The sequence below is a fragment of the Xenopus laevis genome, chromosome 2L (genome assembly GCF_017654675.1).
Source record: "Xenopus laevis strain J_2021 chromosome 2L, Xenopus_laevis_v10.1, whole genome shotgun sequence".
In the NCBI taxonomy this organism is placed as follows: domain Eukaryota; kingdom Metazoa; phylum Chordata; class Amphibia; order Anura; family Pipidae; genus Xenopus; species Xenopus laevis.
In genome coordinates, this window is record NC_054373.1 from 100,012,216 (window position 1) to 100,037,104 (window position 24,889).

The 24,889-nt window shown below is 36.8% G+C and overlaps 1 protein-coding gene across 2 annotated transcripts in view; it reads right to left on the bottom strand.

Annotated features, from left to right (window-relative positions):
• Positions 1-654: 654 nt before the first annotated feature.
• The window catches only part of vps53.L (VPS53 GARP complex subunit L homeolog), a 91,233-nt gene continuing 66,998 nt past the window's right edge, over positions 655-24,889 (bottom strand). For both annotated transcript variants that reach the window (XM_018246912.2, XM_041582245.1), the window contains 3 exons: positions 7,245-7,382; positions 4,533-4,637; positions 655-2,079 (listed from right to left, as the gene is read on the bottom strand). In XM_018246912.2, coding sequence (XP_018102401.1) covers positions 1,921-2,079; positions 4,533-4,637; positions 7,245-7,382 — 402 coding nt within the window. In that variant the 3' untranslated portion in view covers positions 655-1,920. The remainder of the gene's footprint in view (positions 2,080-4,532; positions 4,638-7,244; positions 7,383-24,889) is intronic.

The window sequence follows — 24,889 nt, forward strand, 5'->3', positions numbered from 1 at the left end:
ATTGATAAAACACGGAGCTTATCTGTTATGTGCTATGTAAACTGTGCCTTTTCCCTTTTTCCATCTTAAATGGCTGCCCCCATGGCTACACAGCAACTTATTTCTATAAACTATACTAGTCTTTCTGAAGCAAACACACAGCTTTTACCAGCGCATGCTAATATTATATTATATGTTAATTACTTCGAAATGTTTTCATTTTTTGGTGTTAATGTTCCTTTAAGTAATAAAAAGTGCAAATTTAGACAACAAGTCCCCTATAGGTATTAGCAAAAAGCATTGACAGGTCACCAGTTTAAAAGCATTGTATTGGTTGCTGTGGCTTACTGCACCTATGCCTTTTATTAAATATGGAAGTCTTTTATATAAATCCATACCAAATCATCAGCATAGGTAAGCCACTGGAATGATATCACTGGGCCTACACTTTCTTGGTTTGTTAGGGAAAGTAGGAAGCAAATCAGGTATGGGTTCATTTCCCAAACTTGTTGATTTTTAGAGAGATTAGATTAATATCAGCAAAAATCTGTGCACCAAACCTTGATTTAATAATCTAGCGACTATTCCTTTTATACATACATGAATCAACAACCCATTTTCCTGTAGCAAGACAAACTGGACATAACAATTAAGGAACAGTAGTAATGCATTACAAATCTCAATGAAAACAAAGATAAAGATGTCGGTGATACTTAATATATCTGAGGTTCTTTTATAGTCAGATAATGCAGTGTGCCTGAATGCCCAAATAAGGGTGGTGGCAGACTGGGAGATTAGTCGCCCATCGACAAATCTCCCCTACTTTGGACAACTAATCTACCTAAATACCTTCCCGTCGGCAAGAATGGTGTTATGGCATACATTTCCGAAGTCGCCCCAAGTTGCCTCACGAGGAAACTTCGGAAATCCAAAGTGGTTTGTATGCCATCCCGCCGGCGATTCGTATTTTTGACAGCAGGGAAGCATTTTGGGGAGATTAGTCACCCGAAGTAGAGAGGATTTGTCGCTGGGCGACTAATATCCCTGTCTGCCACTACCTTCAAGAGGGTTACAAAAACTTTAGTACTATTTAAAATCCAAGTATTTTTCATTCTTACGTTGATGAACTGCAGGCGTGATTGAAAATAAAGCGGTAGCCACCAAGCTTTATGTGTGTACTCACATATTCATTTTTTTGTTGCTGGTATAGCGTGTGTGAAGTTCTGCATAGGCTAGATCCCTCCACAGGAACACAAACGTCTGCTTAAATAGATAATATATACAACTGTGCATCTTCATACAAAGCCCTAGGCAAAAGCAAACAGCAAAATAGGCAGAGTGAATCTGTGACCATGTACACCCACGCAAAGCTTTTTACATGCTTGAGGGATAGACGACTAATCTTGATATATTCTGTCTAGACAGAGGCAACTTCACACAAGTCAGTCAAATCCAGTGTAGCTGGCAGGAGTTCTATGTTGTTGACACTTGCCATTATTCATTGAAAAGGGATGTTCCTCTGTAATCTGATGGCTGTTACAAAATGTACACCAGATTTCCTTGTAACACCTAACTACTATTTTAAGGACAAAGACACACGCTCAGATTCTGGGAGATTAGTCCCCCAGCAACAAATCTCCTCTTCTTCGGGGCGACTAATCTCCCCAAACTGCCTCCTGCCCGCTAGAATGTAAATCGCTGGCAGGATGGCGGGATTGCTTTATTTCCATGAAGTCGCCCGAAGGTTCCTTACGAGGAAACTTCGGGCAACTTCTGAAAACGAAGCAATCCGAGTGCCATGTTGCCACCGATTTACATTCTAGCCAGCGGGAGGCAGTTCGGGGAGATTAGTCGCCCCGAAGAAGAGGAGATTTGTCGCTGGGGGACTAAATCTCCCCAAATCTCAGCGTGTGTCTCTGCCCTAAGAAGGCTTTTTATTGCTCACAGTCTCTTCTTTATTAGTTTTTCCAACTTGCGTATACGTGACGACTCCTGCTCAGGGGTAGGGGTTGGTAGAGTCGCAGAGCTGCCAGATGGAGGGGCTGGAAGTCTTTGCCGGAACAGTTCCAGCATGGTGCTTTGCTCACTTCTTTTTAGGCCCTAGAAAATATTGGTAAAAATAATGCATAGCTTAACAAGCTGCACATAATCGTATATTAAATGCAACTCACAGCAAAAATCTATTTTAAACAGTAAAAATAACACTAATAATGCTAGAGTAACAGGTCATAGGCCCACAAGTCATAATCTTTCATGTATAAACACCATACCGGACCAGCTTAGTCTGACACTTCAGTCATATAAAGAAACTGACATTTTTATGGAGCTTCTATTTTTCTGCATTTGGTTGCAAACTACAAATACAGGAATGGGATCGGTTTTCCAGAATTCTCAGGACCTGGGCTTTTCTGGATAACAGATCTTTTCCTAATTAAGATATTCATACATTGTCTACTAGTCTAATAGGCTGGTTTTGCCTCTAATAAGGATTAATTATATCTTAGTTTGGATCAAGTACAAGCTACTGTTTTATTATTACAAAGAAAAAGGAATTTGTTTATAAAAATCTGGATTATTTGGCTAAAATGGAGTCTATGGGAGACGGCCTTCCCGTAATTTGAAACTTTCTGGTTAACACGTTTTTGAAATACTAAGCTATAAGCTTTGCTTAGGATAAATATTGCTTTATGAATTGCTGTTGTATGGATAGCCAAATACCATATACTGTTGCTGCCTGAGAATGAAAATAGGTTGAGGAACAGGCAAAAAGAAATAAAACGTGTACTTTAATACAAATATAAATGTGCAGTGGGACAGACTGCTTGGATTTGTGTTTTGTTCTTATTTATTAGCCTTTAATTTAGATGACACATGTAAACATGTATCATTTGTACACAATTTGAATACCTGCATACCAGACCTTTGCTTTAATTACAGATGGGTATTTTAATTGGCTGAATACAATACAGCTTGTGTAGAAAGTGCATTGTAAAGCTAAGTGAGGATTTGTATTAGTATTACAGGCCTCCATAACTTTATTAATGAAGTTTCCTGGCTTGTCTTAGACCTGCATTATAGTAACAGTGACCACTACAAGTTGTGTGACAAAGAATGTTTAATGGGAATAGTAACTAAAATACATTTATCACCTATGAATGCATGTGTTTAGAGCAGGCTCATTTCAGGCACTGATGGTGGCTCATCTGGCACCCAGACAAAAGCCCTATTTAAACACACAGTAATCATACACTACATATGGGATGCCTTGCAAAATTCCAGTGCCATGGAAATTTTACCACGGGTCCTAATAAAAATATCAATTAACAAAGGGCTCACACAAATATTTATTGCAGTACTAAACTCATCGCTGCAATTTGTAACAGTAAAACTGACACTACTGAATCACTCTGCCACTTTTATAGCATGCTGCAGTTTCCCAGGTTTGGTTTCATCAACTGCTTGAGAGGAATAAAACCCCCCTGCAACACATGTCCATACAGCTAAGATACTATGGAAGATGGCTTTTCTGTCAAGATAGAAACATGCTGCACTGAAAAATAAACTGGGTACAGATGTTCAATCACTGGATTATCTCTGTAGTGAGGGTAACATTTGGCAATCTATCCATGTCTCATATTGAGTGCTCACAGTCCCCTATTTACTGCACTCCTAATGATCATGCACTTCCTTATATTCTTAATAGGTTGCACCCAGAAATGCACCAGTGAAATGTTTTAAAGAAACAGTTCAGCGTTAAATAAAAACTGGGTAAATAGATAGGCTGTGCAAGATAAAAAAATGTTTCTAATATAGTTAGTTAGCCAAAAATGTCATCTATAAAGGCTTGAGTGACTTTATGTCTAACAGAACAGAATCCAACTTCTTGCTTTTCAGATCTCTAACTCTGAGTTAGTCAGCGACTTAAAGGGAGGCCACATGGTTCTGTTCAGTGAGTTTGTAATTGATCCTCAGCATTCAGCTCAGATTCAAAAGCAACAGATATGACCCATGTGGCTCCCCTCAAGTCTCTGATTGGTTACTGCCTGGTAATCAATCAGTGGAAACCAAGAGAGCTGCAAAGCAGGAAGATGTTAAACATCCAGTCACTCCAGCCTTTATACATTACATTTTTGGCTAACTATATTAGAAACAATTTTTATTTTAGACATACTATCCATTTACCCAGTTTTTATTTTTACCCTGAACAATTCATTTAACCATTTTGTTCTATTTGTTTAATGGAAATAAAAAAAAAATACTATTCATGTTTTTGGGCGTTTCCTAGCTTCTGTAAATGTTTTGCTAACTTGCAGGTTCTGACTTGCACAGTAATGTACTGCCATAGCTTGTCAGAATGCCGAATCTTTAGGCATGGCTGGACATAATAAAAGGCATAGCCAGTCTGAAATTGTTAGTATATTTAAATATACAGTAGTCATATAACTAAATTCTTATCTATTTCAGTAAACGAAAAAAAAACAACAACAACAAAGCGTCCCAAAATGTGCCCATTGTCCTAGGAGACTAATCCAGACATCTTGCACTTGTCTCACCTTCATTTCCAGGATCTTTTGGAACGTTTCCGTGGTGCAGTCAGCAAGCAGTTTAATGTAATTATCTACAAAAACAACGGAAGGCTCGTGCGGTGCCATTACAAGCTAGGGGAAGAAAAGGCAAGCACAATGTTTGCAAGCTCATGAATACATTTTTAAACAGGTATTGCATAAACCTAAAGGATCCAAACAGCACTTAGCTTCAGTCATACATATTGCTTCTGAATTACAGCTCCATTCTTTTATACTGCTTCTCAAACAAATGAAGAAATAAATACAAGGCTAAAACAGTGGTGTGAAGAACTTATTATTTATAGTGGGTTTTCATTGCACAATGTAGCTCCGTTGTGATTGGTTCCTCACGACCTTCCATCAGGCATCTGATATCCAACTTTAGCTGAACTACACACTGTGCAGCATGGCAAATCTAGAATGAGTCAAAATAGGCCCTGGCATTCCAATACAGAGAGGCTCCTCAGCAGCCCACTAAATAGTGACTTCCTATGGCATCTTATGGCAGCCTCTCTGGCATTTACCAGAACCCAGAACCAGTCCGGGCCTGCAGCATGGAATACATAGATACTACCAGGACATAAGCTAAACACATGTACGGTTTATTGCTTGTTTATTACAGAAGCTATACCAATAGGGTATGTGCATGCAATGATGGACAAGTATGAACAGGATGTTTGCATATTGTATATAATAATAAGTATGGAAGTATATGTACGGAATAGCAACATAAATGAAAGGATTACTATTTCAGTAGTAAAATATAATAGGCGTTAGTTCTATGATGAAATCTGGGGGGCATGGTACTTTTCAACAGTATTTCTGCAAAAAAAAGCCTCAGGCAGGACTTCTCAACACAGTAAGTGCCATAGTTAGTTAGGTTGAAAAAAGGCACATGTCCATCAGGTTCAAACTTTTAACTCTATTTTAACCTGCCTAGTTGCTAGTTGATCCAGAGGAAGGCAAAAAAACCACATTTGAAGCCTCTCCAATTTGCCTCAGCGGGGGAAAAAAAAGCCTTAAGTTTTTTTTATTTAAAAAATTCATGGGCCAGGAAATCTAAAAACATTACAATTATAGGTTATACAGTAAAGCAGCCAGTCCCTGCAGCGGTAATGGGAAACCAGCAAAGAAGCAGTGGCCAGAGTAACATTCTTGCGCAGCAACCAATATACAGAACCCTGCATTAGCTAGCACAGAATGTTCTTTAAAAGGGATCATGTTCTTTTTATTTTATCAACATGATGCTAGTTCGCTTAAAAGAAAGATTATTTCCTAAACTGCTTCCATATGTTTCATCCTCTACAATGTTAACCAAACTATTGATTCTGAAGTCATTCCCTGCTGTAGTATAGTTGTCAGTTGGTTTATTTGTACGGTTTCACCAGCCTCAGCCATCATTTTCAGACAGCTGTAAAACTGTTCAGTTGTCTATTTATTTTTCTAAAGCATGCATTGGCATGTTAGGAGACTTTTAAAGGGGAGAAAAAATAAAGGTAAAAAATTACCACTTTACAAGGAGGAACGCTGACCTTTAATGCTTTAAAGGGTTTCACGTTTTCATTGTTGCTTTTCTGCCAAAGGAGATTTGGGTGCCACAGCTATTTTTGAAACACTTTTCATATTCTACATCTATAAAAGGAGATGTCCTGAATTTAATGATGCTGCTGGGCACTTATTTCTTGAAATACCAGAGTTTTGCTGACTACAGACTGGCAACAGAATGGTTTTGTAAGGGACATTTAATCAGAAACAGCTTTTTTGTCTGCATCTGATAATGGAATCAACCCAGTAACATGGAGGGCCGTAAATGTTAGTCTAGTTCACACTGGGACCAATAGATTGCAACATGTATTAATGTCTCCATACTGTACAAGGAAATCTGTGATTAGCATTTTAAAAAACTCTAAGTTTTGATTTGTGTGTATTAGCCAGTTTAGATAAAATTGTGTGTATAAATGTATGTATGAAACACATTGATCTTGTTTACTCCATCTCCAATTGGGAATTAGGCTTCACTCTTTGGCTAGTGCCACACATGGTGGATTCTTAGCCTGAGAATAAATGCAGGCCGAGTATTCACCCCCTATGCTCAAATGGATTTCGGCATTGTAACGCTTGAGTATGTATTTTGCCATTGAAATCTGCTCCATGTGCCTACACCCAGGCTAACGCAATGGCTCCGGGTGCAGGCAGGTCAAAAAAGCTTTTAGGAGCATAGAGGTGCATTGCATTTATCCGCAATCACTGAATCAGCCACAAAAAAATGACATACAATAAAAATGACTTTGGAAAAAGTGGTGAGGTTACCACAGGACTAATAACAGACCTGTAGGAATAAGTTGCTGGATACATATATCTAAAGTCTATTTATGAAACTGCGTAAAAGAAATTGCAACCAAATACAAATATCGCCATCTGATCACCAGGAAAACGCAGTGTAAAACACTTACACTACTTTCAGCTATTAACTCACACCAACATATGACAATTTGAGGATATTCTCATAGCAATGCTAGCGGATAAGTAAGCAGATAATTCTGAGAGATTCCGATTTAAATCAGTGCTACTGTGGAAGTGCTATCTATCCCTGTGAAAAAGGTGTGATTTTCATTAACTTTCTGTGCCGCAACATCACTATTGCATTACCAATGACCTGCACTAAAAGAAATTATTATTTAACCCATAACAGTCTCTCACCTTCAGAATCATTTCAGCTCGTGTCATGCCTTTTACCACAATCTTGGTGTAACTGGCTGGAGCTTTACGTATTACTTGAGAACCAATTGAAGGCAGATCTAGTAGAACAGTTTTCAGAGAATGTGTGTCAAGGAGCAGCTGAGAAGAAAAAAAAAAAAAAAGTGTGTTATGGATGAACACATGATGGCTTTAATTTTAGCTAGCAAAAATAGACATACCATTGCTCAAAACAAGAATGCCTCTACATTTTAAGCTGGGATATTAAAAACATGCACATGAACTTAAATACAATTGTATATAACACATGCAAAGTATTGTATGTGGACCATTAATGTGCCATTTTTTAAACTGGAAATGACCCATTACCATAGAAGAAATTACAGTTCCTTCCTTAAAAAAGAAGGGGACTAACATGAACAAACTTTGCTTTAGGGTTTTGCACTTACTGTTTGTGTCTACAATATTTAAATGTGTAGTTGCAATGCTCCCTTGCAGTTCTCTCCAGTTGCGTGCCAGTTAATGCACACAGACTGAGGATGCAGAAGGATGCGGATTGACAACTTCTGTCCTCATCTAACATGGCCCTAATAACTCTGCTCTCATGTACAATGCTCACTGCCCAATTTTATAATTCATAAACGGTGAGTTCTGATGTCATCAGTTATAAACGGTGAGTAGTGATGTCATTTCTGTCACATGACTCACTAAAACTTGTGTATTATAATAAAGTACCCCCAGTTGCTAAATATGAGGATATTAGAAGTTACCTCTGAGTTCCATGACCTTTACAAAAACACTCGGCCTTCGGGCTCGTGTTTTTATATGGTCATGAAACTCCTTGGTAACTTTTAATATCCTTATATTTTACAAGAGGAGGTACTTTATTCACTATATATTACACTGCGTACATTGCATGTAATTCATTCTACCATTTAAGATTTTATACTTGAACCAACAAATGTATTTTTTTAAATCTCAGGTCATTTACAGATCACATGCTTTCAGAAAGAGTCAGCACTTCATGATGGAGCTGCTTTCAGACAGGCTATTGTGTCTCCTACTCAATGCAACTTGGGTTAGCCTGACTTGGATTTTTACTATCGATTGCTGTTCTCATATCTACCACTAGGGAGCATTTTTAGCAATGCAGGTGTCAGGGAGCCGTTATCTGGTTACCATCCTGTTGGTGGGCTGCTGTGGAGGAAAGGGGAGGGGGATAAATCACTCCAATTTGCAGTGTAGCAGTAAAGAGTGACTGAAGTTTATCAGAATACAAGGCACATGACTGAGAGCACCGGGGAAACTGTCTAGCCCCATGTCAGATTTCAAAATTAAATATAAAAAAAACCTGTTTGCTCTTTTAAAAAATGGATTTTAAAGCAGTATTCTGCTGGAGAAGCTGTTCTTACCCTTATAAGTAAAGAACTCATAAACACTATAAATGCACCAAAAGCCTCATAATTCTCTCTCTACCTCCTACTCTCATATACATGCTACATACAAGCCGGTTCGCGATTTTCACAATTCGAGAAAAAAGTAGTGAAAAAACACAAGTACAAATATACCCTCAAATAGTCACCATTTATTAAAGAGTAAAAGCACACAAAGTTGCCAGTAAAAGCTGGAGAGGTTGAATAGAATGGGAATGTTTTCTGACAACTTTATTTGTTTATTTTCCCAGTTTATTAAAACATTCGAGATTTTCAGCCTCATTGAAAATGAATGGGACAATGACATTTTCATTCACATACGTTTTTTCCGCAAAAAAAAAAAAAAGGAATATCTTGTCGTGTTTTTTTCTTAAATAAGTTAGCATTTGAGAAAAAAAAGTTACATGTCCGCATAAATCTGCCCCTTAACGTTTATATGATTTTTAGCAGACTGAAGGTCTGGAGATCCAAATTCTGGAAAGAATCCTTATCCAGAAAACTCCAGGCCCTAAGCATTCTGGATAACAGATCCCATGCCTGTATTTTATTGTTTTCTGCAGCGACTTATTTCTAGGAAGGATTGGGTATCGTACATCATCAGTCTAAATTATACTTTTTGGAGAAACAAACAAGATAAAGGGGAACTCCGGCTTCAAAACCAAAATTTGATAAAGAGGCCCAAATAACACAGAAACCCCTAATATACCCAGCTGTTTAACAGTTCTTCCGTTTCTGCATCATTTGAAATCCTGGCAGGGAAGGAGGGACTAAAACACTGATGTTACAAATTGTAACAACTTCTCCACAGCTTACAGACAGACTGCAGGAACTACATAACCCGCAATGCATTGACGTTCCTTTCCTTATTGAAATCACATGTGCAGGGAATTGTGGTGTTTGGAGGATGCAGGCTGAGGACAGATGGCTGCTGATACAAAGTAACAGTAGTCAGCCAGCTCAGCAAAGTAGCCAGAGAGATCAACAGGAGAGCAGGGGGCTAGGCTTAGGGAATATTTTTTAAATGATGTATATTGCAAAGTTGCTTGAAATTATGTTTACTTTTCAAAAAGCTAAAGTTATGTTTTTGTGGAGTTCCCCTTTTACTTTGGTTGACAAACTGAGAAATCAAAGCTGGTTTGCAGCAACAGGCTTGAGGGTTGACTATTGCAAATAAACAATGGTGGCGTGATTGCAACCTCAATGTTCTGAAAATAAATGTCTACTTTACATTTCAAAGGGAAATTAACTAGGTATCATGTTTCCTATTTGGCCTGTCATAAATCAAATGTTTTAGCAATTGTGTTTTTTCCATGAGGATTCATAAATGTATAAGTGATTTACGGTATACCTGCAATGCCAGCTGCACTGAATAACATGTAAAGCATGAAATCAGTACACTCAGCATTTAGCAAAATAAAATCCTGTATTCAAACATTAATGGTACGAAGATTCAAATTACAGGAAGACCCCTTATCCTGAAAACCTCAGGTCCTGAGCATTCTGGATAACAGGTCCCATACCTGTATAACAACTAGACATGCCTGGCTTTTTTACTACTAATTTTTACTACTAATCCCTATAGTACAAATTATAGTATGCATACATGTCTGTATATAATGGACAGAAATACAGTCTCCTACATAAGGATATGGAACATTTACTCAGGAAATACAACAAGGAGTAACTGAGTCTACAGTGATGTTTCTTTTAAGCACGCTCTCTTATTGAAGTTAATGATTAAATGCAAGCATAAGCAAAAATCTGGGCAGTCACTGGAAAAAATAACATTTATTCCACAAAATGCAATAATGCCTTGGGGTACTGCCTGTGCATTTGCTGAAGCTTGTTTAAACATCATAATATTGGAACTAGCTATACTAGCAGTAAAATAAAGGTATTTGAACAAAATGTGTGCACCTATTATAAACAGAAGAACCAGAATACAGACAATTTAACTATTAACTTTAAAGGAAAACTAAACCCCACCTAAAGAGAGAGTCCCCCTCCCCACACTCTTTTTGTCACTGAATGTCACACAGACCTCTCCATGCAGAGTTGCACAGCGGAGCTCACAGGCACCATCTTCAGATACGTTCGTTAAAGGGCCACCTACACTGAGCTTTTTCACGCATTCACAGTTGGAATCAGTTTGGTATTGCACCTACTGCACATGTACCGGAAAGCTCTGTAAATAGCCGAAGGGAGAAAGATCCAAAGACATCAAAAGTAGCACACGTGAGCTCCGCTGCGCTAATCTGCATGGAGAGGTCTGTGCAATATTCAGCAACACTTTTTTAAATTCTTCGAACTTTTCAACAGGTCTTTTTTTCTTTCTTATTTTGAATTATATCGTTTTTGAATTATTTGCTTTCCTCTTCTGACTTTTCCAAAAGGGGGTCGCTGTCCCTGGCAATCAAAAACGATTGCCCTGTAAGCCACAATTGTATTTTTACTTATTATTACTTATCTTTCTGTTCAGACCCTCTCTTATTCATATACTAGTCTCTCATTCAGACCATTGCCTAGTTGCTAGGGTAATGTGGACCATAGCAACCAGATAGCTGCTAAACTTGCAAATTGGAGAGCTCCTGAACAAAAAGCAAAATAATTTGAAAACCACAAATAAAAAATGAAGAACAAATCCAAATTGTTTACAACTTATTAAAGAATAATTTAAAAGTGGACAACCCAATGAGCTCGGTACGTCACTTTATCTTTCAGTGCCTCCAACAACAAGCTCTATGACATTATATACAGTACTGAACAGAAGAGTGGTGTATACAATATGCACTGCAGAAATCCAAAAATAAATATAATATATAAGTATATGTAAGGTTTCTCCCCAAACTTGATAGAAGTTGATATATTTGTGATAGGAGGACAGGGAAATGGGGTCTTATATTGTCCTTGCTGTGATCCAATTAATGGCCAAGTTGCCTCAGCTTGAGTTGGACTGTCAATTGGGTGGCCAAATTTTTTTTCTAATTTGGTGACTGTACCCAACTTGAATGGCTCATTTTATTGAGAGGAACGGGGACTATATGGGTACATAGCTGGATTAAGACTAAATGGAGTCCTAGGCAAGGCAGTGCTTTTGTGGCACCCTTCCATTGGACTCCCACCTCATAAGTAGAAATAGAAGAGAAATAGTAAAGTGCCATGCACAGTGAGATGAAAAATTTTGACCATGGCCATACCCCCCCAACAATATACACAATGTAAAAAAAAATGTACAAAAGGGGGTAATCCAGTCCTGTATCTTTTTACTGTTTTTTTCCCACACAGTCAAAAGGCATGGTTTTTATGATTACATTTGCCGATGTTTCACAAAAAATTTTTTTTGCAGATGGTGAAATTCAGAAATTTGAAGCAAATCCATGACTGGCAAATGTTTTTACTTATTTTAGTACTAGACAATACTACTTAAAATAAAAACACAGTATTTCAGTATAACTTTTTAGAATTAAATGAAGGTTTCTAGAGTAGTCAAAACTCTGTTTTACCTAATTCTAGACATTTTTTTCAGGTACAGGTAAAGGATCCCTTACACGGAAACCCGATATCCAGAAAGCTCTGAAATACGGAATGGCTGTCTCCCATAGACTCCATTTTATCCAAATAATCCAAATTTTTAAGAATAATTTCTTTTTTCTCTGTAATAATGAAACAGCAGCTTGTACTTGATCCCAACTAAAATATAATTATCCTTATTGGAAGCAAAACCAGCCTATTGGGTTTATTTAATGTTTAAATGAATTTCTAGTAGACGTAAGGCATGAAGACCCAAATTACGGAAAGATCTGTTATCCGGGAAAACTCCAGGTCCCGTGCATTCTGGATAACAGGTCCCATACCTGTACAAATAAACCTTTACTATGACGATAACATCCATTGAAAAAAAACAAAAAAAACATGACATATAATTCTATGTAAATAAACATAAAACCAAGAAAACTATATAAACATGCGTAAAAATAAAATGGCTCACTAAAAACAGGGAATTATTTGAGCTAAAAAAATGTTATATCTGTTTTTGGGAGGGTTGCATTAACAGCATAATAAAAATTACAGGCATTACCAGCTGTCATGCTACAAGAGAACTGGCATAGGAAAATAATGTTACGGTATTTCAAGGCTGTAAATATTAAATCACTATCCCCTTCTGCCACCTTATAGAAATATCAAAATTATACTGACTTGTCAAAATAACCATCTAAAATTGGCAGGTAAAGTACATACCTTGCGAACCTATAGGGCCTTGAAACTAAAATTTACTGTTAAGCCCTAGGACATCATTCTCATTTATTTTTTTTCTTTAAAGCCTTGATGTAACTTTTATCTTAAGACTTATAGGGGCACATTTATATAAATATGATTTAGAGCTCACCACAAAAAAAACTCACCCAATTTCTATTAAAAGTGTATTTCTTAATGGATGAATATTAGCGTTTACTATTTGTTATATTTGTTTCTAAAAATCCCAAAGGAATGATTAGAAAGTAAGTTTTTCTTTGGTGAGCTCTAATCTCACATTTTGACAAAATCTGCCACTAGTATTTGCCTCTGTAAATATCTGCAAAACTACCATAATCTTCCATTTTCATCTTACAAAGTCTTTCCCCTTAAGTTGTTGCTGCAACATATGGAACCCTTAAGGAGATGCCGAGGGTCAGTTCAGCAAAAGGCAGCAATGGCAAGGAGCTTGCGGAGTTACACCTGCAAGTATTATCTGGCTCACAGTTTGATTAGCCTTTGTTTAACAAAGTTCATTAAACATGAATGATTCCATCAATAGGGAGTTCAAACAAGAGAAGCACATTTTAGCAAGAAAGTAACCTTTATTAATTTAAAGTCGAATATGCCTGTCAAATCCAGTTAAGAAATATATTATTCTTTCCCATCTGCAATAATTCTCGAATTCTACAAGTCAGAAGCTACAAAGAAACAATATATTGTGCCCTTTTCTTCTGAGGATAAAACCAGTAACCTGCTGGTAGACTCACCTAAGGAACTTCATAGATCAATAGTGGTGCCAAGAATACAATGTCAGACAGGTAATATAATGGTAATATAAGGGGAACAGACAATGGTAGCTAAACAAGGGACCAGCAAAATGGGACACTGTACAAAGAGTGATAAAAATTGGATGAATTTGTCTCACTTTGGCATTTCTGATTCAAAGGAGAATGCTAAACTATATAACCATAAAAGTCAGGAGGGGCAGCTGCATGTTTTTAAGGTGAAGTAAAAATGTCAAAGCAAATCTTCCCTAAAAATACTGCGCTCTGCTAAGAAACATCTGAACTTCTCTGTTTCTGTTTGAAATAGTCAATGTGATATATAGAAAATGATTAAATGTAAAGGCTGTACAGCAGCGATCCAAGGAACTCAGAGATTTTCAGCTATGAAAACCTTTTATAAAACCACAAAGTGCTGACTTTGTGCATTTTATGGTTTATTAAAAGCCTGGAATTATTAGTGATGCCTAAGTGTCCTGGATCACTCCTGTATGGTCTATGAATTTAGGGATGTGGTGTACTGCCCAGGAATTAACCAGGTATTCACATACATGCTTTAGTGCAGCACTGTATTTGAAATATAAGTGTAAAGGTAGCCAATACACAGAGGGGTTATATTGATATTGGATACTTAAGAAACACTTGAACAAGCATCTCTGAATATCATACCCATCATGCAGGCACAGAGTAAAAAGCCTTTGCAGACTGGATGAGATGCAAAATCCAATGGAAAAGCTAAAAGAGAATGATACTCAAAGTCACTGAAGAAGTGTAGAAAAGTCAGTAGAATTTGCATTAGCTAATGACCTACAAATATACTGTAACTAGAAACTGAGAATGCATTTACAGATGCTGTAGTTATATGACTATTATACACAGTCCTCTGTATCTTCTGCTAAATAAAATGTATTGCAATACTGGAAAGTGCTGTAAAAGAAAATGGTGGAAAAGTTGAAACAAAGTTGACATTGAATGCCCATTGGAGTTACAAAAATTGTTCAGTAAAGACAATTTGTGTAAGTCTGGAAGATACAACAGCAAAATAAAAAAAGCAAGAGGTCTGTACAGATAAAAGAAACATGGTTTATTGTGTCTGGTCTGCAGGCTGTTTTTAGTTTTAAAAGTTAAAACTTTGAAGAACAAAGAAGTCAATGTTTCCGAAGATGAGCACTATGTTTTCAGCACACACACCTTATACAGAATTGTACTTCTATGCAGCTAAGCTATAGGTCCAAACCTTTGTGTACTGCTGTCCTTATTTGTATGTTATCTACCAACTTAGACTGTAAACTCTAAAGGGGAAGGGACCTATTTCCCAACGAGTTTCTTTCCACAGGATACATAATTTCTGTATATCTATTATTATTACTGTGTTTTCCAGTACTGCTATACAAATAAACATACATACTCCTCACTGCAATTTGTAATACTAATGAGAGCTTGAAGAATCAGACAAAATGCTCCAAATCAAGTACATTTAGAGAACCTATTTGACCCCCACAGACTCCACAAGTTCATTACTACAATTCCCGATAAATGTTCCACTCCCCAGTTAAATTTTCATTTTCTTTATTTATGTCCTTGTATTCAGAAATTTTGGTCAAAGTAAAGGAAACTATAGGCCAAAGCTAGCTAGATTTTTTGTTTTGTTTTTTTTCAATACTGCACACACTTAATTTCCCCCTCATCTTCCTTGCCCTTTTAGTTGGCCAGTTTGTGCGATCACACGGTTTTCAATATTTGTGTTAAGCAGACAAACCTCACAAATATCTTTGCACTATGGATATACGTTTAGTTTATCAGTTGGACAGGTGTGAACATTTTGGTTGGACAGGCTTAAAGTAGCATTAATATCAGTCCATATGCATGGGACTCATTTATCAACATTGGGCAAACTTGCCCATGGCCAGTAACCTACAGCATTTGTTTTGAATCAGACTTTACAATTGTACAATAATTTAGTTTCTACCCTCAAATCTGATAGATTTGGCTCTAACTATATTTCCCACGAATGTACAAATCTCCTATGTGTATGGCCAGCCTCAGGCTTCATTTTAACTCTCTGGACATTAAGTATTTATCCATAGTAGCAAATACAAATAAACTCCTCTACTAGAAAACAACAGATGCACGACAAAACCAGCGCAGCTCAACAAAATGAGAAAGGAACCTTGAAAGCAGTTTTAAGGAGAACTAAAGCCTAAAAATGAATATGGCTAAAACTGCCATGTTTTATATACTGAACTTATTGCACCAGCCTAAAGTTTCAGCTTGTCAATAGCAGCAATGATCCAGGACTTCAAACTTGTCACAGGGGCTCACCATCATGGAAAGTGTCTGTGACACTCACATGCTCAGTGGGCTCTGAGCAGCTGTTGAGAAGCTAAGCTTAGGGGTTGTCGCAAATTATCCATCAGAAAATGAAGTTTGTCTGTAATATAAGCTGATGCTACAGGGCTGATTATTTAATTCTGATGCTAGTTGCACTGGTTTCTGTGCTGTCATGTAGTAATTATATGTATTAATTACTAATCAGCCTTATAGTGTGAGATTTCTATTCTATATATAGTGTATATTGTGCATCAGTCTCTAAGCTCAGTGACATCAGCACAGAGCATGTGCAGTGAATTAGCAGAAAAGAAGATGGGGAGCTACTGGGGCATCTTTGGAGACACATATCTTTCCTGCTAAAGGTCTTTGGTTGCCTTGGGCTGGTACAGAAGCCCAAAACATAATGTGCAACATTTCTAGCCTACTTCTTTAGTTTAACTTTCCTTGTCCTTTAAAACAGAACAATATACATATATATATATAATCCATTTTGACAGCATAACTGGCAAAGAAATGTATCAGAAATTGCTGGCTACGTTGAGGTTTATGCTTTACCTCTCTGCCTCTGATACATTCCCTAGTGTGTTGTAAAATGTTAGTGTTTGCTTAGAATAGCCACAAAGTACCAGAAAGTAACATAAATACAGTTACCCAACAGGAAGAGCGATTTAGAAGCTGCTGGCTCCAAATCTCCATATGCACATTAATTTTGTTTTTTGTTGTTATTCATTAAAAAAAAAGCGACAACTCTTAAGGAAACATTATGATTGATGGCAAAAATCAGATACAGGACTAGAACTAATTTGCCTGCTTTCACTGGAAGTAACTGTTTAAACACTTCAGCATACATTTGTCAAAAAACATAAATTAAATTTTTATTGTTACACAATATTCTCGATCATTGTGTTTACAAATCAGTGTGTTTTGTATAACTTTCCCAGCTTGACTGCACCATGCATTGAAGACAACAAAAAGGGGTACAAAAAATGTCCCACTTAGATTTTTAAAATAGTAGGACGCACAAGACTCAGTATTCAATTTGGGTTTTAGGTGAATCATTCCTAGTGCAGTCAAACAAAATCTGACCACTTAAGGTCATGAGAGTTTAATGCTCAGGAAAACGAATGTAACAAATTTTGTCACAATTGATGCAGATAAAATTGTGCATGTCTAGCAGTGTTGCGCTACCTGTTATAGGTCTCTATTCTTGAACTAGGTTTACTGCCTTCTCTGATCCCCCAGAAGACCCTATTCTGTGAACTTTTTACATTTTACATTTTGCCTGCTACCTCCCATCCGTAAACAGTTAGCACTCACTTGTCTCACTGGGAATAGAGACGTCCTAAGGGTATTAGATGTCATAAGTGACACAGCCCCTGCTGGAACCAATATCATGACACTTAACTCCAGCTGGAACCAAAGCTTTGCACTGCAAACATATAATAAAGAAACATTTGCCATATTTTCTTGGCTGCTGTTTTAAATATACAGGTTATTCTTTGCTTGACCTAAGAACAGGCATTTGATTAACATAAAATGTGCCTCTGTGCTTTCTTTTGCCTAATATATGAAGTGTAATGTAGAAAAATTATAGTGACTTTTTATTTTAGCTTTGTTGTATGTTTAAAACTGCCTAATGACTTTCCATTCTGTTAAACTAGTGAACCACATTTACTGTCCTCATATATAATATATATATAAAATATATATATAGGTTAGTGGTGACATTTGTATGGCAAAAAACTGAAGGACAACAAGCAATACACTGTGCGGGAGTTTGCTTTATACGTAACCTTCACTAATTAAATAAACCTTGATTTCCTGAAGCTAGTCCAGTCTTCCCTCATTTGCCAGATGGAAAATAACCCTGTGACAAGCAAAGGCTAAACCATCAATAGAGAAATGGGTGAAGTCAAGGTCAAGGGTGCATAGAAACAACTCTGAAGAGATACATTTCTACCCAACTGATATCATTATAGAAAAAAACACAGCATATACAACTTTGTTTAATGAGAGTTCTGTTCTAAAGCAATAGAAGGGAAACCCCTGAACCAAGGGTGAAATAACTCAAAGGAACAGAAGAAAAACAGAACAGAATTGGGTGTGTTCTAGCTAAATGGTCCATTAAATGAAGGCTCATTAACATGTGTAGCTACTACACAGGAACAAATAAATATACTCTGAAGGATAAGTATATCCTGAAACCCTAGCAAGAAAAGCAAGACATTTTTGACATGTTTGTATCACCAGTCTGAAGCAGTATACTAGCCATTAAAAAGGAACATTCAATTTCTCATTCTAAACAAGTATGTTATAGAATGTCATATTCTTAGCAAATTTTAGTTTAAATCCTCTTGAAATTGTTTGCCTTTCTCTTCTCAGCTTTTTTTCAGCTTTAAAATGGGGTTCACTGAGCTGGCAGTCAAAAAATTATTATCGTTGTTATTGTTACTTTTTATTACCTATCTTACTATTCAGGCCCACTATCTAATTATTTTCAGTTCACTCCTGTAACGTTACTTAGGGTTAATTGGACCCTAGCACCAGATATTTGCTGAACAAAAAGCTAATTTATTTTTAAAAACATAACCGATGAAAAATGCAAAGAAACATCTTCAGCATTTTCACACTGACATCAATCCTGTGCCAATGCCATGTCTGTCAGTGCATTTGCAGACACAGCACAGAACACAGTGAATTACGTTTTCTCAGTTAGGCAGCGTTGTTGTCCGGTACCATACATGGGCCGATAGTCACCAGTTTATATATGTATTAGCCTGTGTGTGGCCACCTTAAAGGTTCAGTGTAAAAATAAAAACTGGATAAATAGATAGTACAGGTATAGGACCTGTTATCTAGAATGCTCGGGACCTGGGGTTTTCCGGATAACAGATCTTTCCGTAATTTGGGTCTTCATGCCTTAAGTCTACTAGAAATTCATTTAAACATTAATAACCCCAATAGGCTGGTTTTGCTTCCAATAAGGATTAACTATATCTTAGTTGGGATCAAGTACAAGCTACTGTTTTATTATTACAGAGAAAAAGGAAATCATTTTTAAAAAATTGGATTATTTGGATAAAATGGAGTCTATGGGAGACAGCCATTCCGCAATTCGAAGCATTCTGGATATCGGGTTTCCGGAAAAGGGATCCTATACCTGTAAGTGCAAAATAAAAAAATGTTTCTAATATAGTTCATTAGCCAAAAATGTAATGTATAAAGGCTGGAGTGACTGGATGTGTAACATAACAGAAAATAACCCAACTTCCTGCTTTACAGCTCTTTAACTCTGAGTTAGTCAGCGACTTTAAGGGGGGGGGCACATGGGACATAACTGTTCAGTGAGTTTAATCCTCAGCATGCAGCTCAGATTCAAACGTAAACCGTTATGACCCATATGGCCCCCCGCAAGTCACTCATTGGTTACTGCCTGGTAACCAATTAGTGGAAACCATGAGAGCTACAAAGCAGGAAGTGTTCCGTTATGTTCAGCCTTTATACATTTTTGGCCTACTAACGATATTGAAAACATTTTTTATTTTGCACAGCCTATCCATTTACCCAGTTTTTATTTTTATACTGAACAATTCCTTTAAGGGATTATACCAGGCAGGATGCAGAGTAGTTTAGGCTCCTGCTATTTTCTGATATATCCTACTGACAGGACTGCAGACTGTGGCCTACAAAATCTGGGAATGTATGGCCAATTTTAAGGGATTCTGTCATGATTTTTATGATGTACTGTACTTTTTATTTCTAAACACTGTTTACACTGCAAATAATTCACACTACAATATAAAATTCAGTTTCTGAACCAGCAAGTGTATTTTATTTAGTTGTAATATTGTTGTGTAGGCAGCCATTTCAGGTCATTTTGCCTGGTCATGTGCTTCCAGAAAAAGCCAGGACTTTAGGTTGGAACTGCTTTCTGGCAGCTTCTTTTTCTCCTACTCAATGTAAATGAACGTGACACTTCACAACTTGCAGTACAGCAGTAAAGAGTGACTGAAGTTTATCAGAGCACAAGTCACATGACTTGGGGCAGCTGGGAAACTGACAATATTTTCTAGCCCCATGTCAGATTTCAAAATGAAATATAAAAAAATCTGTTTGCTCTTTTGAGAAACGGATTTCAGTGCGGAATTCTGCTGGAGCAGCACTATTAACTGATGCATTTAACAAAAATCTTTTCTGATGACAGTATCCATTTAAAGGGGCACTATACCCCTGGTGCAATGAAGAGGGATTGTCCTGAACATACATTTTGCCTGTAGTCATTACAAAATAAAGTATGGTTTTAATTATTTCTTGCACTAAAAGTCAACTGGGAAATTGAAGCTACTCCATGTTTGATAGATTATTAGATTGCCAGTGCAAAGATAATCCCCTGCATAATGGAAATCTGTTAAAACAATGACAACAAACAGTTTAGGGAAGAGGTTGCATGGGGTGATCTAATGATCTACCTACCAACGATTAAAACAATAGGCAAAACGTACTAAATGCCCCTTTACAGGAGAATGAGAGTCACTTAGCACTTGGGGGGGCCAAATGTTAGGCATCCCGAAGTGAATGAATTTACTTACCTGAAATACCGGGCCGGTGCTCGTCTACTCTAATGCGCATGCACAGCCGCGCGAAGAAAGAGGATCGCTCCGTGGTGCTTGCTGGAAAAACCCCGGGCCAGTGCAGTTTTCTGCTGATAGGAGCACCGGCCCAGGGGTTTCAGGTAAGTAAATACATTCATTTGGGGGTGCCTAACATTTGGCACTCCCAGGTGCTAAACGACTTTCCTTCTCCTTTGGTCCAAAATGTAAATTGCTTGAGTTTCATCATACCTCATTACAATGCAGTCATGTGAGTCTGCTTTTCGATGTATGCATTTTTTTCTTACAGTAGCTAAGAAATGGAAGCCTTTTACAGGTACAGTAGCCATAACATGGAGTACAACTAGCTGAAGTGTAATAATTATGAATGCATATGTTAGCCAGTGATGAGAGACAGAATGTGGTCTTTGTGGGTTTTTGATTAAGATAAATCACTTAATGCTAACCCCCTAACTGTGCCCTAATTGTATAAATACATTTTTTACAAATACTAATTTAAGGTTCATTTATAGACGGTCTATACTTGAAATTCAATTTTAAAAGGAACTTCCCTTTAAACCCCCTATGTATTATTACAGCTTTTCACTATGATTTGCCTTAAATGGCAATGTTTCTTTTGAGGACAGCACATGCTGTAGCACTGAAAAAGAGAATACCAGGCACTCCTTTGTCATAGCTTCGTAAATATAGTGGGCACAAATGAATGTATTAAAAGAATAAAGTTTTGCCACACTGAAGAAACATACTAGAAATTAATTTGGTGCTGGTCTGTAAAAAGCAAATCAAACAGTCTGTGCTTGACTACATTTTAAGCATTTTTATAAAGACTGCCCTCTTCATAAAAACAATCATGCATGACAGATTATGACATATAATGCGTGTGGGAGGCTTCAGAAGTCTTTCTTGCCACAGCAAGTCAACACTGAAATAGCTCTATTGGAGTCCGACGGCTGAGCAGCTGCTTGTAGCTTATGCCTTTAGGGCACACGTGCATACTGTGATATGCAAGGATTTTTTGCTTCTTATAATGTATGTTTAGAAAAAGATCTGCAGCTGGTCAAGTAGTGATAAAGTACACATACTGTATGTCAGGCAATAATGCACAGTATTTAGTATTTCAGGGTTACATTTTGTGGGTCCTTTTTCAGATTAAAGCTATAGTATACATTAGGTATGAAAGAGTGTGTGGGGGGGGTGTTTCGGAGGGTGTGTAATTCTGATACAATCCACTTTTTACACTGAACTTGCTGTGAAAAACATACACAGAAAGAAAGAAGGTTTACTAGACATATGGCAGTTTCTTCCCATACATTCAATGGACTTTTTAAAAAGAGCCTACCCAGAGCCCTTACACTAGAACGGGGTCCCCAACCTTTTTTTACTTGTGAGCCACAATCAACTGTAAGAGTTGGGGAGCAACACAAGCATGAAAAAAGTTCCTGGGGGTGCCAAAATAAGGGCTGCGATTGGCTATTTGTTATGACAGCATACAAGAAGCTCTACTTCAAAGTACAACTAGTTTTAATGCAACCAAAACTTGCCTCCAAGCCAGGAATTCAAAAATATGCACCTGCTTTTTGAGGCCACTGGGAGCGACATCCCAGGGGTCAGTGACCCACATGTTGCTCATGAGCCACTGTTTGGGGATTACTGCACTAGAATATATGCCAAAAGGGGAGTGATGCATTAGCACTAAAGCTGTATATTAATAAACAGATATTAATTTTAGACCCAATTTTATACTCATTTCATATATCAGATGTTCCAGACTGAATTGGGCAATAAGTTGTTATGAAAGTTACATGAGCATAATTATATGCATGCAAAGCATTCACTTATGCTTATGAAATATTTTCAGAATTTATACTTTTGAACCTGTAGCTTTTGGCTATGTTTTTACTTTGCTAATTTTTGGTGAAAAAGTGTCAGCTTGTTTTGAATAGTTTGCTTTCACAGCATTATTTTATTGCTATGAGAAAGCAAACTATACTTTATGTCTTCAGGGGAAGACCATAAACACGTCAAACTAAGTTTTTATGTGCCATTACCAATTTTGGGTCAGCATTAGACGCATTTATTATTTTGTTTTTACCAATATTTATATTCTGTATAAAATAAAATTGCATATGAAATGATCACATTTGAATGTAAACATATTACTTTTGACTTCATATTATACTTTTGAAAATTTTGGGGAAAAAAATATATACGTAGAAGAACAAACAAGATATGTACTTGAATCTAGTTGACTTTAAGGGAGTTATTTATTAAAGGTAGAGTTAGTGAGGTTTTTTTTTATACCTCGAATAAATACCCAACTCAAATGTTTTCTGATCAGTATATTTTAATATATATTAATAAATATTTTTTAATCAGTAAATTTGGGATGAAAAACCTAAATGCTTAAATCTATCGAGTTTTCGGCAAAAAAAAACTCGAACTGCTCGAGTTTTCAAGCGAAACCACCAAAAAACCCCAAACATCATGAAGGCTACAAACATTTTCAAATGATTTAAGGGACCTCTGTCATTGACACCTACACGTTTCAGCTGGAGTATTTTTGGGTTCGAGCTATTTCCAGCTTCAGGGTATAATAAATCAAAAATTTAAACCAAAATTTGAGTTTTGCCAGAAAAATACCATCAAAAACTTTAATTTTTCAGGTAAAAATTAACTCGGCCTTTGGTAAAGGAACAGTAACAAAGTAATATACAAATAATGCAGCGTTGCCTTGCACTGATAAAACTGGTGTGTTTGCTTCAGAAACAATACTATTGTTTATATAAGAAAGCTATTCAAATGAGTGCTCAAATGGTGTTATCTGTTATCCACTATTTAAACTGTGCCATATAGCCTTTTTTCAATTTCTGCCATCTCAAGAAAAAAAATCTCAAGAAAAAAAAACAAATTTTAACCCAAAAATGTGAGATTTGCCTGAAAAATACCCTCGAAAATTTGAATTTTTCAGGTAAAAATCAACTCGGCATTTGAAAAAGGAACAGTAACACCAAAAAATGAAAGCGTTTTGAAATTATGAAAATATCATGTACTGTTGGCCTACACTGGTAAAATTGTTTGCTTCAGAAACACTACTATAGTTCATATAAAAAAGCTGCTGTGTAGCCATGGCAGAAATTAAAAAAAGTCTATATGGCACAGTTTAAATAGTGGATAACAGATAACACCATTATGTTCTACAGAGTTGATCTGCTGTGTAACCTGAGCCTTTTCTTCTTTGAATGGCTGCCCCCATTGCTACACAGCAGCTTATTTATATAAACAATAGTAGTGTTTCTGAAGCAAATACACCAGTTTTATCAGTGGAGGGCAACACTGCATTATTTTTGTATTACTTTAAAACACTTATTTTTGATCTTACCGTTCCTTTAACGTAGCATGTTTTATTAGAATCTAATAATGACAACGTCCATAGGGTTATGTGGGTACTGTGTGACAAATAACCAAAGCTGTGCACTATGAAGATAAAATTAGTAATTTGAGATTTGGGTTCATATACTGTGGGCAGCAACCAATCAGTTATTAAAGGAATTGTTCAGTATAAAAACTGGGTAAATAGATAGAATAAAAAATGTTTCTAATATGGTTAGTTAGGCAAAAATGTAATGTATAAAGGCTGGAGTGACTGGATGTCTAACATAATAGCCAGAACACTACTTCCCGCTTTGCAGCTCCCTTGGTTTCCACTGATTGGTTAGCAGGCAGTAACCAATCAGATACTTGAGGGGGGGGGCACATGGCCCATAATCATTTGCTTTTGAATCTGACCTGAATGCTAAGGATCAATTGCAAACTCATGTGGCTCCCCTTCAAGTCGCTGACTGACTCAGAGTTGAAAAGCAGGAAGTTGTGTTATGTTCTGTTATGTTATGTCAGACATCCAGTCACTCCAGCCTTTATACATTACATTTTTTGGCTAACTAACTATATTACAAACATTTTTTTATTTTACACAGCCTATTTACCCATTTATTTTTACACTAGAACTGATCCTTTTAGCTTTTTCCAGTTTTAAACAGAACAATAAAAACAAATATTTGAGTGGTTGCTTTGGGTTGCTGCCCAGTATTGATAAATGAGTCCCTGTTACTTGTCAATAGAGCTGAGAAGGGTAGTAACCAATTATTCAATAATTGATTTGAATTATACTGTAACTGCACCTGTTGCTTATATAATTATGTGGAAATACAGTATAACTCCAATTTTACCTTTTTCAGGGTCCAAAAAAAAAAATGGTA